The 14,495-nt window shown below is 40.6% G+C and overlaps 1 protein-coding gene across 1 annotated transcript in view; it reads right to left on the bottom strand.

Moving 5' to 3' along the window:
- Window positions 1–7,720: 7,720 nt before the first annotated feature.
- The window catches only part of Cntn4 (contactin 4), a 723,524-nt gene continuing 716,749 nt past the window's right edge, over window positions 7,721–14,495 (bottom strand). The window contains exons 24-25 of the mRNA XM_090323973.1: window positions 12,123–12,291; window positions 7,721–10,571 (exon numbers count right to left, since the gene is read on the bottom strand). Coding sequence (XP_090180099.1) covers window positions 10,471–10,571; window positions 12,123–12,291 — 270 coding nt within the window. The 3' untranslated portion in view covers window positions 7,721–10,470. The remainder of the gene's footprint in view (window positions 10,572–12,122; window positions 12,292–14,495) is intronic.

The following is a 14,495-nucleotide window of genomic DNA, read 5'->3' as shown; positions in this document are numbered from 1 at the left end:
CATGATATACTCTTAATGTGCTTTTTGGAGTTGGTTTTTGTCCATTACAATCCTCCAAAGGGACTTTAGTACGTACAATTTTATTTTTAGCAGAAAGCTGAGGCTGGGCTCAGAACCAAAGGCTCAGGGTTCACCACAGCTCCAATTACGAGTTTTTCTCCCCCTACTGGCAAAAGCCAGAACTTCACACCTCACTCTCATCTTGGTAAGCCTGCTATTGTCTTCCAGATCATTCACTGAATGTTTGGCTGGTTTGCAGACAGAGCTACTGAGGGTCAGATGAGGAGGTGGATACCAGATCCTTCTGCTGCCAGTAATAAGGAAAAGACTGTCAGGAAAAGCTAAATCTTGCTTAGGCATGGGCCAGGAAGGCCAGGCTCATTGAGTGCCCAGGTAACTTGGAAATCTTGTTTTCTCACTCCATCAATGTGGGATTTCTGACAGCGAGCTTCAGAAACCGTCACAAGCATTCTCAAGATAAGCATACATCAGAGGTCCTTGGAGAGTGTTTACAACACCAGAGACTGGGCCTACCACCCTCAGCCTCTGACCAGACAGGTCTGGGGAGGGTGACATGCATCTGAAAGTTTGCATGGCCAACAAGTTAGTTACTGAGTGTTGCTATTCTTACGTTACTGGTCTGGAGATCACTTTGAGAAACAAAGCTCTGGGCAATTCTCACTTACTGAAGAAAAAAGCCCCGCTTCCCTTATCATTCGTGGGAATGAGAGTTCCTTGTTTTGTCTCTTTCAAAGCAGAGCTTAGAAACTCAACACTGTAGAAACCTCCGTGACCTAGGAGGCAGGGAGCTCAGGTCCAGGCTTTCCATTGTTCATGTGACCAGTGGTTTGTGGTTTGGCATAGGACTCATGTTACAGACATTTCCCTAGACCTCAACATCCAGCTACTCTCTGAGCTCTGTGGAGCAGCTGTCACCCTTCCTGAGCTGGCATTACCACTTTGCCCTGGTATGTGTGTACGTGTGTGTGTGTGTGTGTGTGTGTGTGTGCGCACACGCATCAATACATTCTAGTTCATGTAAACTATGAGCTTGTTATTCCTTTTCCTTGGCTTATGGAGCTTATGATTAATCTTTGGGAGCCTGAATCCAACATTGTCTCCTCCACAAAGCCTCCAAAGGCAGACTTAGCAGACATTGCCTCTGATTCTCATCGTGCCTCTTCCCTTCCTTGGAGCGAGGATGAACTGCTAAGAAGCTACGCTGTCTCCCATTGGACGATGAGGTCCAGGGACAAGGAGAATGTGTGAGATGCACCTCATCTGCAATGCCTCACGCAGCACTTGACCTTGAGGAACTGTCAATGGTAACTGGACTTGCTAAGGTCTCTCTCAGCCCTAGTGTCAAACCTTACATAGGCCTGCAAGGCAGTACTATTTGGCACAGATTCCAAAGGCCTACATATAGCATCATGGAAGTGAAGCAAAAAATGTCTAGTGGAAATGTAGTTGGAAGTAGATAGTAGATGCCGTGTATCTGACCATTAGTCTATGGTGATGTGGATGTCTCTTGGTTGGTGCGGTGAAGTTACAGTGTACAAATGGCTCCATAAGAGAAACTGGACTCCAGGAGTGGCTCCTCTGGTAGGTCTATTGTTCTCATCAGCCAAGATGGCGCGGCAGAGAGATTGGGTATTCACTTAATGCCTACAGACCACAACTTGCAGACTGACAGAAGCTGAGATCCAGATCGATTTCCATCACGCTAGGGTGGAAAAGCCCCTTTCTCTTGGGTCCCTCCCAGCCCAGAGGATCAGAGCCAACACCATCCCATCAGAGATCCTCCACTGTACCATTTTAGTCCAAATCTTCTCGTCAGCATTTAGAATTCACTGTGTGCAGTCTGTGTGTGGTGGTGGAGAGACTGGAGAGGGACCAGAAAAGGATGTTCATATTTGTCAACAGCTCTGTCTCCTGAACCTTATTGAAATGATCAAGGCCTTTCAAGCTATTTATGCACACAAGGGAAGAATCCACATGGGCAGAGAAAGAGCTGATTAAAAATCTAAACATTTTCTTGGTGAGACTTATATGTGTCAGGACCATCTGCTAGTGGAATTAATGAACCCTGGGTGTTAATTTGTTAAAGAAAGGAAAATAACACATATCTGGAAGGTTAAGATCTGATAGAAATCTTGGATGGCCCCAACAAAAGTAAAGAGCCTAATTGGCACAGGTTTAATGTTCGCCAAAAGATCTTTGGAACGATGACCATGGAGTTATTTCAGTTGAAGAACCCAAGTTCTAAACCAACAGTTTAGAACCAACTGTTCTAAAAACTGTTCCTCTCAGAATTTTGAGCTAGGCAATCTTAGGTTTTCTTTTCACCTCTCTGGGTCACAGAGATAAACAAAATGATTCTGAAAGGGACATGTTCAGGAGAGAAGCGAGCTGTTCAAACTGGACAGGGATCGCTGTCTTGTGTCGCTCCTAAATATTGTCTCCTCAGTCTTCACTTTTATCCTTATAATCAGAGTAGTTTCTGAGCTGAATTTTTGGCTTTCAGTATTTCCTCTGTTAAAGGCCCTATCTACTTGTATTGCCCAAAGAAATTCCTCCTTATCTTCAAATTAAACCTCTTGGAGAGAAAAAAAAAATCCAGGAAGGCTTGGCTTCTCAGCTTTCTAGAGAAATCCTGCAGAAACATAATCTCTGCTCTGACCAGCATCTTCATTGTTTCTCTGAGAGCACCAAGCTGGCTCATCTCTTCGGGATTCTGCTTAAGCTTTCTTTATTAAAAAAAAAAAAGGAAACAAACAAACAAACAAAAAATCCTTTGCACATCTATTGTCCTCTTGATAACACTTTATCTTCTAAGACTCAGATCTTTGCCAGGAAAAAGGAAAAAGTCTTCCCTCAATTTCTGCTTTGCACCAAACGTCTTTTTTTAAAACTTATCTCTGCGTGTGTGTGTGTGTGTGTGTGTGTGTGTGTGTGTGTGTTCCTGTCCTGGGACCTGAACTTGGGACCTGGGTGTGGTCTCTGAGATTTTGTCCTAAGGCTAGTACTCTACCTGTAGAGCCATAGCTCCACTTCTGTCTTTGTTGCTGTTGATTAGAGATAAGAGTACCTTGGACGTTTCTGCTTAGGCTAGCTTCAAACCTGGAGCCTCATATCTTAGACTCTTGAACATCTAGGATTACAGGCACGAGCCACCAACACTTGGTTTGTTTGCTTCTAACAGTTACTATGCCGTTCACAGTCTTCTGTCTCATAGGTGAAGAATCATGACTCATTTATGCACACAAGAACTGTGTATCACAGGTGGAAGGAAAAGGGAGTTCATAAAACACGTTCTAGATTAAAAAGCAACATTCTGCTTAGATACTGCAAAAGCAAGCTCTGCGGAAGGGACTCTCTTATTAAAGCAGCAGTTATCAACCTTCAAACATCAGCAAGACCTCTGTATCTATCTCGTATAATCTATTTTTCCTGTGTCTTCTATATCTATCATATGTCCTATCTATCTATCTATCTATCTATCTATCTATCTATCTATCTATCTATCTATAACATATTGTCACTATCTTCTATTATCTATTTTCTATCATCTGCCATCTATCATCTTTCTATTATTAATTATCTTCTATTTTCTATAAACTGTACATTTATCTTTTATGATCTATAAATCTATCATCTATCTTCTATCCATCTACCTATTATATATTTATCTATTGTATGCCATCTATCTACTATTTCAATCATCTATGATCTATCTTCTATTTGTCCCATAGATATGTACCTTTGTATCTCTAATGTAGATAGAGATACAGAAATCTAGTATTTGGAATGGGACCTGGATTCATGTCATGAGCATCCCAATCTCTTGGACTCTGTTCAGGACACACTTCTGAACTACTCAGCCTCCATGTTCAGTTCTTTACATTACATAATAACTATAGCTGGGCATGGTGGCTCATGCCTGTAATCCTAGCTATTCAGGAGACTGAGATCTGAGGAACTTGGTTCAATGCCAGCCTGGGCACTAAAGACCTTGAGATTCTTATCTCCAATTAAGCACTAGAAAGGAGGAAGTGGTCTGTGGCTCCAGGGGTAGGGCAGAAGTCTTGAGCTGAAGAGCTTAGGGAAAGCGTCCAGTCTCAGAGTTCAAGCCCCAGTTGGTGACACTATTTTGGTAGGTTGTGGGAAGGTCAGGTGAAGCCTAGGTGTGTGAAATTGGTGTACAAAAGTGTGTCTTGGCATGCCAAACCTTTCCTCTTTTTATGCTTCCTGTCCACCATAACGTGAGCAGTCTCCTCCGCATGCTCTGGCTCCCAGAATTAACCGAGCCAAGGACAGTGGACAAAAGTCTCTGAGGACATGAGCCTCAACAGCTTTTCCCTTTAAGTTCTCTCAGGTATTTTAGTCATAGCTATAAAAAATTAACACACACACACACACACACACACACACACACACACACACTTGAAATCGAGAGTTTGGAATTCTAGTCCCAACTTCATAATGGTTTGTGTTACTTTACCCTTTTGATATCACCTGTCTGACCCCATGTCATAAATTAAATTGTAAGAACAGTAAGAAAAGTTCAGTGGATGAGATCAAAGATGTCACATTTAATTATATCCATATTAAGTATCTCAGTCTTGTAGCTTCTAGACTTTCACATCTATTATGTGTTTTTTTTTAATGTTCTGTCTGTGTGACTTGCATTGCCATAACTCTGCTAAACGACAACTGACCATAAACTGTTGGGGAGCAAGGACAGAGCCCAATTTTGCTTAAACTGTGAACTCTGTTGAATATTAGAGTTTACACTTGAGTTGTAGAATTGGAACATTTAATCCATGGCCCATTTAGCACAAGGGCAAAAGGAGTGTACTTACAGAATAGATAGCTTGGTTTACATAGAATAATTGTACTCTGGCAGAGAGCTGGCAAAATCATATGAAATGACAATAGGTGTTCTACTCCCTTGAATCTCATCAGTAAATTATTTCAGAATACTGTTGGATATGTTCACAGATTAAATATAAATCCTTGATTCTAATAGCTCATCCTTCAAATCACTGCGGTCGGCCTTGTAATATTTTTTTTGTTTTTGTTTTAAGCAGAACCTTCTCCTAATTGTAGCAACAGGGAAATATAGTCAAGCCTTGATGATTGATGTGAATTGGGAAAAGAAGAGAAGCACTCATAATCAAATACAGTAAAAAAAAAAATCACCTGGTAGTTGATAGTACATTAAATTACATGACATTTTAGTAGCTCAAGTACCTTAAGTAAGTGCCACTTATATACTTTTAATAACTCAACAATCTTGAGCATATTTGTAGTAAGGCAGAGTTGGTAAGAAGAAGGAGAAAAAATAATATTAACAAAAATGAATTCCAAGAAATGGAAACAAGAGGCTTTTTCTTTGTTGCTGTTTTTGTTTTCTTTTCTTTTGTCTTGTTTGTTCCTTTGTCTGTCTTTGAGATGGTAAGGGGGAGCACAGAGAGGGAAAAAGGATGAAAAACGCAGCAGTGGTACTTAGTAGACAGTATGTTGAAAATGAACTGTATATCCTGTGAGTGGGGATGAAAGATAAAAACTGGGAGGGAGCTAGGAAAGGGGTGGCATTGTTCAAACAGAAATGTACACATCTCTGGTCATGAAAGAAATGCAAATCAAAACAACTCTAAGATTCCACCTCACTCCAGCTAGAATGGCCAGGATCAGGAAAACGAATAATAACAGATGCTGGAGGGGATGTGGCCAGGAGGGATCACTACTACACTGTTGGTGGGAGTGCAAACTCGTTCAACCACTATGGAAAGCGGTATGGCAGTGCCTCAAAAGGCTAAACATAGAACTCCCCTATGACCCAGCAATTCCACTACTTGGCATTTACCCAGCCATCCAGAAACTAGGGCATACTAAACCCACTAGCACAACAATGTTCATTGCAGCACTATTCACCATAGCAAAGATATGGAACCAACCTAGATGTCCCTCAGTTGATGAGTGGATCAACAAGTTGTGGTATTTGTACACAATGGAATTCTATGCCGCTGTCAGAAAGAATGACATTGACCCATTTGTTAGGAAATGGAAAGACTTAGAAAAAATCATATTAAGTGAAGTAAGCCAGACTCAAAGGAACTTAGGCTCAATGGTTTCCCTCATTCGTCATAATCAATAGAAACCTTGGGCTCTACTAGCAGAGATCTGCAATAGAGCAAAATCTTGATACATGAAGCTAATTGAAAGGACCTCCAGGATATTGAAACAAAAGCCATATAATGAATGATTGTTGTCCTTAATGTACTATGTTGTCTCTCATCTCCTTTGCTGTCCCTTGGTTATCTCATATTGTTATAGTATCTCACTTTGTTATCTGATATTTTGAATTTATTTGTATTTGGATATTTGAAATTTGATAGGGAAGGGGGGAAAACCAAGACAGGTGGGGGGTGTGGGGGGGGAGGGAAATGGGTACCAAGACATGTGAAAGGGTATCAATGTATGTGAATTAATGCACCTTCTATCTGTCAAATATCATGTAACCCTTTTACTAATTACAATAAAAAGAAAAAAAATGTACTCCTTATCTGACTTACACAACTGGAACCCCTCTCTGCATCACCTTTATCATAACAATAATAGTGCATGAATTTAAAAAGAAGGAGATGGATGAAAGGTTAGTCAGGGTTCAGGTTACCTCCTGGGTGTAAATTTTGATAGTAGGAATAACTCAGCATGATTAACAGCTGATGGCGCCTCACATTTCACAGGCTGGAAGAGCTCAGTGCTTCCTTGAGAATTGAAATTCCTGACGCAGGTCTTCCACCCCACTTGGAAGATGCTGGAAGATGTACATGGAATGTGTGGATTCTGTGCAAGTTGGGTACACTGAGATAGTCCAATGACCTTTTGCAGTTAAGTCACAGGTAGACTAGCATGCACACAAAAGAGACGCTAAGGCAGAGCCCACAAACAGGTTTAAATAAGAAAGCATATTTTCCTAGCCCTTCTCCTTAGGGTAGAAACCTGAAACAGCCATGAGGGCTTGACTTGAGCTTTGGGCCTAGAACATTCCCTAGACTGGCTACACAGACACAATCTTAGAATTACCCAGCAGCTGTTTCCCCACATTCTAAAAACATCAGGCAGAGTATCAAATGCTCTGCCTGTGTGACCCACACTGATCAGAAGAATTGCGATAACAAGCAAAGTGGTATCAAATCAAGGAATTAAGCAGATTGAATCCCCAACGTATATATTGAAAAACATTTCCCAAAGTTCCTGCCATTTGGCTCCTCAGGATGCCTTGGTGATTATTTTCACCAAGGGCTTCTTTTTGTCTTATTCTGGGCTTCTGTGATTAAATCGCATTCGTGCTACTTCGTTCCTTTCTGTTTCTTTTCTTGTTTGTATTTTGAGGTACTGGGATTTGACCTGGGGCTGGTGGGGTGGGGAAGCTTAGTAGCCTTCTGTTTCTTGCAAACCAGTGGATGCTATCTGGGAGAATCATGGAAGCCACCACATCAAATACCCAATACATGTGGGTGGAAGTGTCTAGGGGATTCTTTCCAAAGTATCTTCATTCCACTCACTCAGATGATGATGCTCAAAGATGAAAGGAGTTCATCAAGACAGAAAGTTAGGAGCCACTGAGACAGTCTTCTTGGGCACACAGGCAGGCAACTGATGCAAAATGCTACTTCAAAGACCCCTTCAATTAATTTATCAATGAGTATTTATTGCAAGGCACTGTGCTAGGCACTATGGAGAGTACATGGAAGAGAAGACCAACATCCCTGCCCTCAAGGAGCTTACAATCTAGTTGGGAAGACAAGGCATACAGAACAAGGAAAATTACGTAACAACAATACAGGAGTTAAGTTAAAATGCAAGTAAACAATACAGGCATTCTTTCCAAAAGTCGTACCTGGTTAATTCCTAAATGCAGAGATAGCGGAAAACTCAGAGGGAGAGCATGGCAAAGGACTGACTGGTAGGAAGACTTCCCGGAGTTGCTGGGATCACACGATCCCTGCAACAGTGAAGAGTTGTGTGGGTAGGACATTTTCAGGAAGGGGCAGCCATGAGATCAGAAGGCACGGAGGTGAGACCAAAAGCAAGCGGAGCTCAGGGGCCAGGGAGAGCTAAAGGGTGGTTGGGTATAAAGTTATGGTATTTTAGATTACGATGAGCCTTTTAAGTGTTTCCATTTCAATTTGCTGAGTTTGGGCAGTGGGAGGGGTCCAGGATACCATGGATATGTTTCCATTAACTGTGCAAGGCTTGGCTCATGGAGAAAATATTCAGATCTGATCTTCCAGACATTATTTGTGGGTTCAGACCCTCCTTACTTTCCAAAGAGGATTTGAAATGGTGTCTTCAGGGTTGTCCATTTCAAAGGGATAACTCCGGGTGATTGAGGTTTGGGTCTCAGCCAGACACATTTCAGTTCCTCTGAGATCCCAAGTTAATGGACTAGCCCAGGGGTAAGTTAACAAATTCCCTGACAGGCAAGGCAGGAAAAATGCTCCCAGAAGGCAAATATCTTTACAAATGACAGAATATTTATTAACAATACCTTAAAAAAGGTTACATATGCTAGATCACTGGTAAATATAATTTACACTGGGGTTGGGAACTATTTGGGGTATTTTTTTCATTCATTTTATTATTTTCTTGATTTTTTTTTCTGTGTGTGATTTTTAAATCTTATTGTAACATAGAAGTGACCATATCAAACTAAGAAAGGAACACAGCTTGAAATACTGACAATATTTTTTCCCAGTTACCATCTAATTTTTCACACAAGTGGCATTGTGATTATGACATTATTGGATGAGCATAACTAGAAGTTGAAGTTAACATATCATTTGTAAGCAAAAATGACCAATTACAGGCAAGTGTGTACTCTCTGAGACTAAAGAATAGGCGGTAGTGTGGTTTGCCAGTGAAAATTTCTAGAGAAAAATCTCATTGCCTTTTATGTTATGGGTCCAGTTGTGTCTGCTTACAAAAACCTCCCCAAATGTAACAAAAAGTTGTGTTTATAAGAACACATTTTTGAGATATTGTCACTTTTCCAGTGTGTGGTTAAGACTTAGAAGGTAAAGCTTATAAAGCAACTAGACTAGCTATTGCAAAATTAGCAGAACCCACAAGATACCATACAATTGTACTAAAGATCCTTTTGTAGAGTCATATGAAAAAATTCTGAAGCAACTATTTGCTGAAAGAGGAGAAATCGCCAAAGTCTTCAAGGGACTTTGTTTTTAAAGAAGGGCCTATTTTTCTTTTTAAACAGGGCCATATATGTTATAGATAAGAAATTTTGTAAAGAAATTATAAATCCATTCACAGAGAATTATGTTTTTAAAAAGAATTTACATTCAAAACAGATATATTTATAGATAGGCAAATTCTCTTTTTATCATTTGAAAGACTTGGTTGACTAACTTTTGGTCTAGGTTTCTACAGGAGACGTAACTTCAATGTCTAATATAATACTACTACAAAGACGTATCAAGGAAAAAAATCTTACCATACAATGCTAAATTTGGGGATGAGAGTATTGCATGAGATCCCTTTGGGGCAGTAAGTCTAGCTGTTGAGATTTGTGGTCATTTCTGAGACCATGTCAAGTTGTGTTGACCAACAAAACTGGCACCTGGGGAGGGGACATATTGTAATGTCAAAAAGGACTTGATGAGCCTGATGCAGGTAGCTCCTCCCTGTAATCCTAACTATTGAGGCTGAGATCTGAGGATTGTGGTTTGAAGTGAGTCTGAGCAGAAAGTCCACGAGCCTCTTATCTCCAATAAACTACCTAGAAAAAGCTGGAAGTGGTGCTGTGGCTCAAGTGGTAGAGTACTAGCCTTGAACACAAAAAGGCTGAAGGACAGTGCTCAGGCCCTGAGTTCAAGCCCCAGGACTAGCAAAAAAAGAAAAGGAAAAAAAAAAAGGACTTGATCCAAAGTAAAGAGTAATTTATATACAACAACCTTGAGTTATAGCAGTTCCTTGTGAAACTGTACAAGTAATTTGCATGTTATTTATACCAAGGTGAATTTTCACGCTCTTATCTTTAAAGGAAATATTTTCAAATTATAACTGTGTTGCCTGTAGCATTTCCTAGCAAGGGGGAGGGGGAAATTAATATCTACATTATATGTTAACTTTAAAAAAGTCTATAAAACACTAAATATAGAATAAAAAATATGCATATAAGGACATATGTAAACTGCTTTGGTAACACCATATCATAGATGTTTTCAGTGCATTGCAGAGTTTCCCTAGAAACTTCAAACAAAGCGAAATCTGCTTTGAGGAAGTATTATATAATGCCATTCCTAAAGAAGCAAAAAAACATTTTTTTTTATCCAGTAATAAGATGTACTCGAACAACAATATTACTTAGTACTGGGTGTCTTCGAAAACAACTAGCTAAAGGTTGTTTAGATTATAAAGAGCGAGTCCTTCAGCTCACGTTTGTCATAAACTAGACCTGGCTGTGAGGGAGAGCATGATGGTACTGAGGGCCGACAGTGTACACGCATTCGAGGTGGAAGCCCCAGATCCTCTTGCATAGGAATCTGAAAAGAGAAAACAGAATTCACTGGCCTCGTTCTAACTCTGCAGGAAAGAGATGCCATGGAGTCTTCCAACTCAGCAGCTTGCTTCTTCTGCCAACGATTCCTTATTCCTCAGTAACTCCCTTCCACCTTTCCTTCCTTTCTCCGTCCTCCCTCCCTTGATCCCTCCCTCCTTCCCTCCCTCCTTCCTTCCTCCTTTTCTCCCTCCTTCCTCCCTCCTCTTCCATTCCCTTCATCTCTTTCTTTTTCCCCTCCCTCCCTTCCTTCCTCATTTCCTCCCCTCCCCTTTTCTTTCCTATTCCTGGGGGCTTGAACTCAGGTCTTGAACACTGCGTCTTTTGCTCAGGGCTAGTGCTCTACTACTTAGCCACATACCCTGTGTATGTGGTAACAAGGATTTGACCCCAGGGCTTTGGTCATGCTAAGCAAGCATTCTGTCACCAGGCCACATTCCCAGCCCCCCCCCCCCGTTTTCTTTCTTTCTTTTTTTAAATACTGTATTTTTAAGAAGTTGTTACCATTCAACAAATCTGTTTATTAGTACAATGTATCCTGATTCATGTAGCTCCTTTCATCTTTCTTTCCCATCTTGCCCAACACAACCCTTCACCTCAATTCCTCAGTAACTCTGGATTTGAACTCAGGTCCTCACGTTCACTTCGCTTTTTCACTCTACTTGAGCTGCAGGTCCATTTCTGGCTTTTTTTTTCTTGTTAATTAATTAGAGAAAAGAATCTCATGGACTTCTCTGCCTGGGCTAGTTTTGAACTTGGAGCCTCAAATCCCAACCTCTTGAATAACCAGGATTGTAGATGTAGGCTTCCAGCCTATCTTCAGTGACTCTTCAATATCAATTCTGTGATTACCTAGCTATGAACTTGGGAGACTTATATGACATCCATTTAATTCTTTTTAAGCTTTTGTAGCATTAGAATGGTCTTGTCAAATGTGGAAAGAAACTCGACTATCATGAGCAACAATATTGATAAATGTTATGACCGTGAACATTATTCAACAATATGAAAATTACTATTCCTTTTTTTTTGTCAGCACTAGGGCTTAAAGTCAGAACCTTTACATATTCTCTTCATAACCACATTTATTACAGTCATCCAGCAATTCTAACCTAAGTTGTTCAGCATATGTTTTATAATGAATAAAACTAAGAACCGTCATCCAGTCTAAAATACAAGCTTGCAATGATAAGACAGTATCACATTCTAACCAAGTGAGATATATCAACCCTTGTGTTTTTGTGGCTTTCACATTTTACCATATATCAGACTCCCTTTCAACAAAATCCTGTGTGATAAAAATCTGCCATCCTAGTGCCCTTAGTTTTTAAACTACAAAATATCCTTTAGTGTTTGTAGGCAAAAATGTGTGCTGTCAATATTGACTTCAACAAGGCGGGCAAATCTCACCCAAGTTCTGATGCCTGTGTCTGTGGAGACTCAGTTTACCACTGACGTCCTGCCTACGCTGCTATCAGCACTGAATCCCACTGAGACAAAAGGCAGCTCAGATATAGGGTGAAGGAGACGCTCTTACTTGTTATCTTTGGAATTCGGATTTGCTCGCTGCTGCTGCCGTCCCCACCATCGCTGAATGGCTTAATTTCAATGATGTAATCTTCGTCGAAAGGCAGTGACAGCTCCACAGATGTTTTATTTGTTTCAATGACAGATGTGCTGCTTTGCCGGTTCCATCTGTACAACACCTGTCCAGGCAGAAGGAACAATGTCACCTACTGTCTTACCACAGGCCCCAAGGGTCGGGCATTTGTTTGTTTTCATCTCTGGGCACCAGTGAAATGTAGAGATTTGGAGACCATCTGGCCCCCAACCGGTAGTTGGAAGGCTCATGTATGCAGAAGATGGTGTGTCCTGGGACCATTTCATGGTGAGGGAAGAAAGCTGGAAGAATCCTGCAAGCCAGGGCGAGGGAACATGATTCTATTGATATGCAGAGAAGCCAGGTTCACACATCTGGCCAAGCAGGGAAAAGGGAAACCTCATGAGGGTTCTACCCAGAGTTTGATATACACCAGGACTTGAGGCCACTTCCTCCACTTCTCTGAACCCCTCTTTCTCCATCTGTAAAAGGGAACTGACACAGAACGGAAGGCTCAAAGGAGATAAGAGAAAAGGTTTGGAAATGTTATGCCGTTTGATCTGCTATTTAAAATAAAACATTTCCAATGTCTCTAGTTTTAATTTGTACCCATGTTTTATCCTCTCTTAACAGCAATAAAATTTGTTTCCTGAAATTTCACATGAAGTCCTGTAGATCTTTTCTGGCAGGTTAAATGCCCTTGTGGTTTCTCTTAACCCATATACCCTGTGTTATTATTGAATAATTTTCTGTATGTCTGAAAAGGTGTCTATTGGGACAAACAAAATGCAAGAAGGATTTTTTTTGGAAGGGGTGGGGGAGGAAGGTGTTACAAAGACAAGTTCATGGGAGAGTTACTGAGAGGGAGCAGGTGTACTAAGAAGTCTCAACTAAATAATAATCGCTACCCAATTTTTCTGCTAAAAATGCCTATAATCTTTTAGGCCCAGTTCAATGAAGCGAGCACCCGTATGCATATTGATCTTAGGCCCTGAGAAAGGGCAAGGCACTTCAAATCATTTTCCTCAATGGGCTTTAGTTTTTGTATCTGTGAAATGAGAGGTTTCACTTGATCATCTCTACTTGAGCTAACAATTTGCCTGGTTGCCTGAAAGACTTCTGGCAGCTCCCATTCCCATCAATTTTATTTCAGAAATAGCTTGAAAAATGAGCTTCAAATCTAGTGAAAGGTTTGAAAGGTTTATTCATGGAATGTGCACCTTTCCCAAGGATACCTATGGAATTTCTGCATTTTTAGGCTACCTTCTTTACCTGTTCTATTGGGCTTCATTGATAGCTGACAGGAAGAATGCATTTCTCCTCCCCACCCTGCCCCTCCCCCCCCCTCCCTGCAATGTTTGGTTTGGTTACAGCAGTTCTGCTCACATCACCTTTCCATTTCATTGTTTTTCATTGTTGTGGAGGTCAACTCAAGGTTATTAGCTAGGGTTGGAATTTCAAAATTGCAAAGCTATGCCATCCTTCCTGCCTTCTTTCTTAATTTCTTTATGAATCTATCTTTTCTTATTCATCTTCCCACCTACCCAACTGCCTTCCACTTTCTAAAACCATGGCCCAAATCTTTATGGCTTCTCCAAAGCTTTTTGCAATAAAAAGTGCTACTTAACATAGTAGAACTACAAAGAAAGGTAGACAAGGGGACTCAAGTCTCTTTGGTCACAGATACAGCTGATCAGATAAATACTTTCACATTATTTAATACTAAAGGAGTTTAAGAAATTAAATCTCCATTCTTTTTGATGTGTATGTGTATGCCAGTTTTGGGACTTGAACTCAGAGCCTCATGCTCTTGTCTTTGTGTTTTGCTCAAAGTTGGCACTCTACCACTTGATCTACACTTCCATTTCCTATAGAGATAAGATTCTCTTGGATTTGTCTTCCTGGGCTAGGTTCAAACCAAGATCCTTAGTCCTCAGCCTTGTGAGTAGGATTACAGATGGGAGTTACTGGTGTTCAGCATAATCTCCATCTTAATGAAACCATAAGGATGGTATCTTCAAGTGGAGATTTAATGGTAGCATGGTCCTGTACTACTCAATTAGCATATTACTGAATTTCTGAGGCTGAGTTGTGTTCACTCTTTCAGAAGGCAACAGAAGCAGGAAGGGAATAGTAACAGATGGAACTTTCTGGTAGCTTTCCAGTTGGCTCCAGCTTCTACGCATCCTGACTCTGCCATTTACGTTATCTACTTGGTATATCATATATATATATATATATACACATATATATTTAATAGATAGGTACAGATATATACATAGATATATTTAATAGATATAGATATATACA

Source organism: Megascapheus bottae, chromosome 33 (genome assembly GCF_031878675.1).
Source record: "Megascapheus bottae isolate mThoBot1 chromosome 33, mThoBot2.hap1, whole genome shotgun sequence".
NCBI classification, from domain to species: domain Eukaryota; kingdom Metazoa; phylum Chordata; class Mammalia; order Rodentia; family Geomyidae; genus Megascapheus; species Megascapheus bottae.
This window is presented reverse-complemented; position numbering and strand designations above follow the sequence as displayed.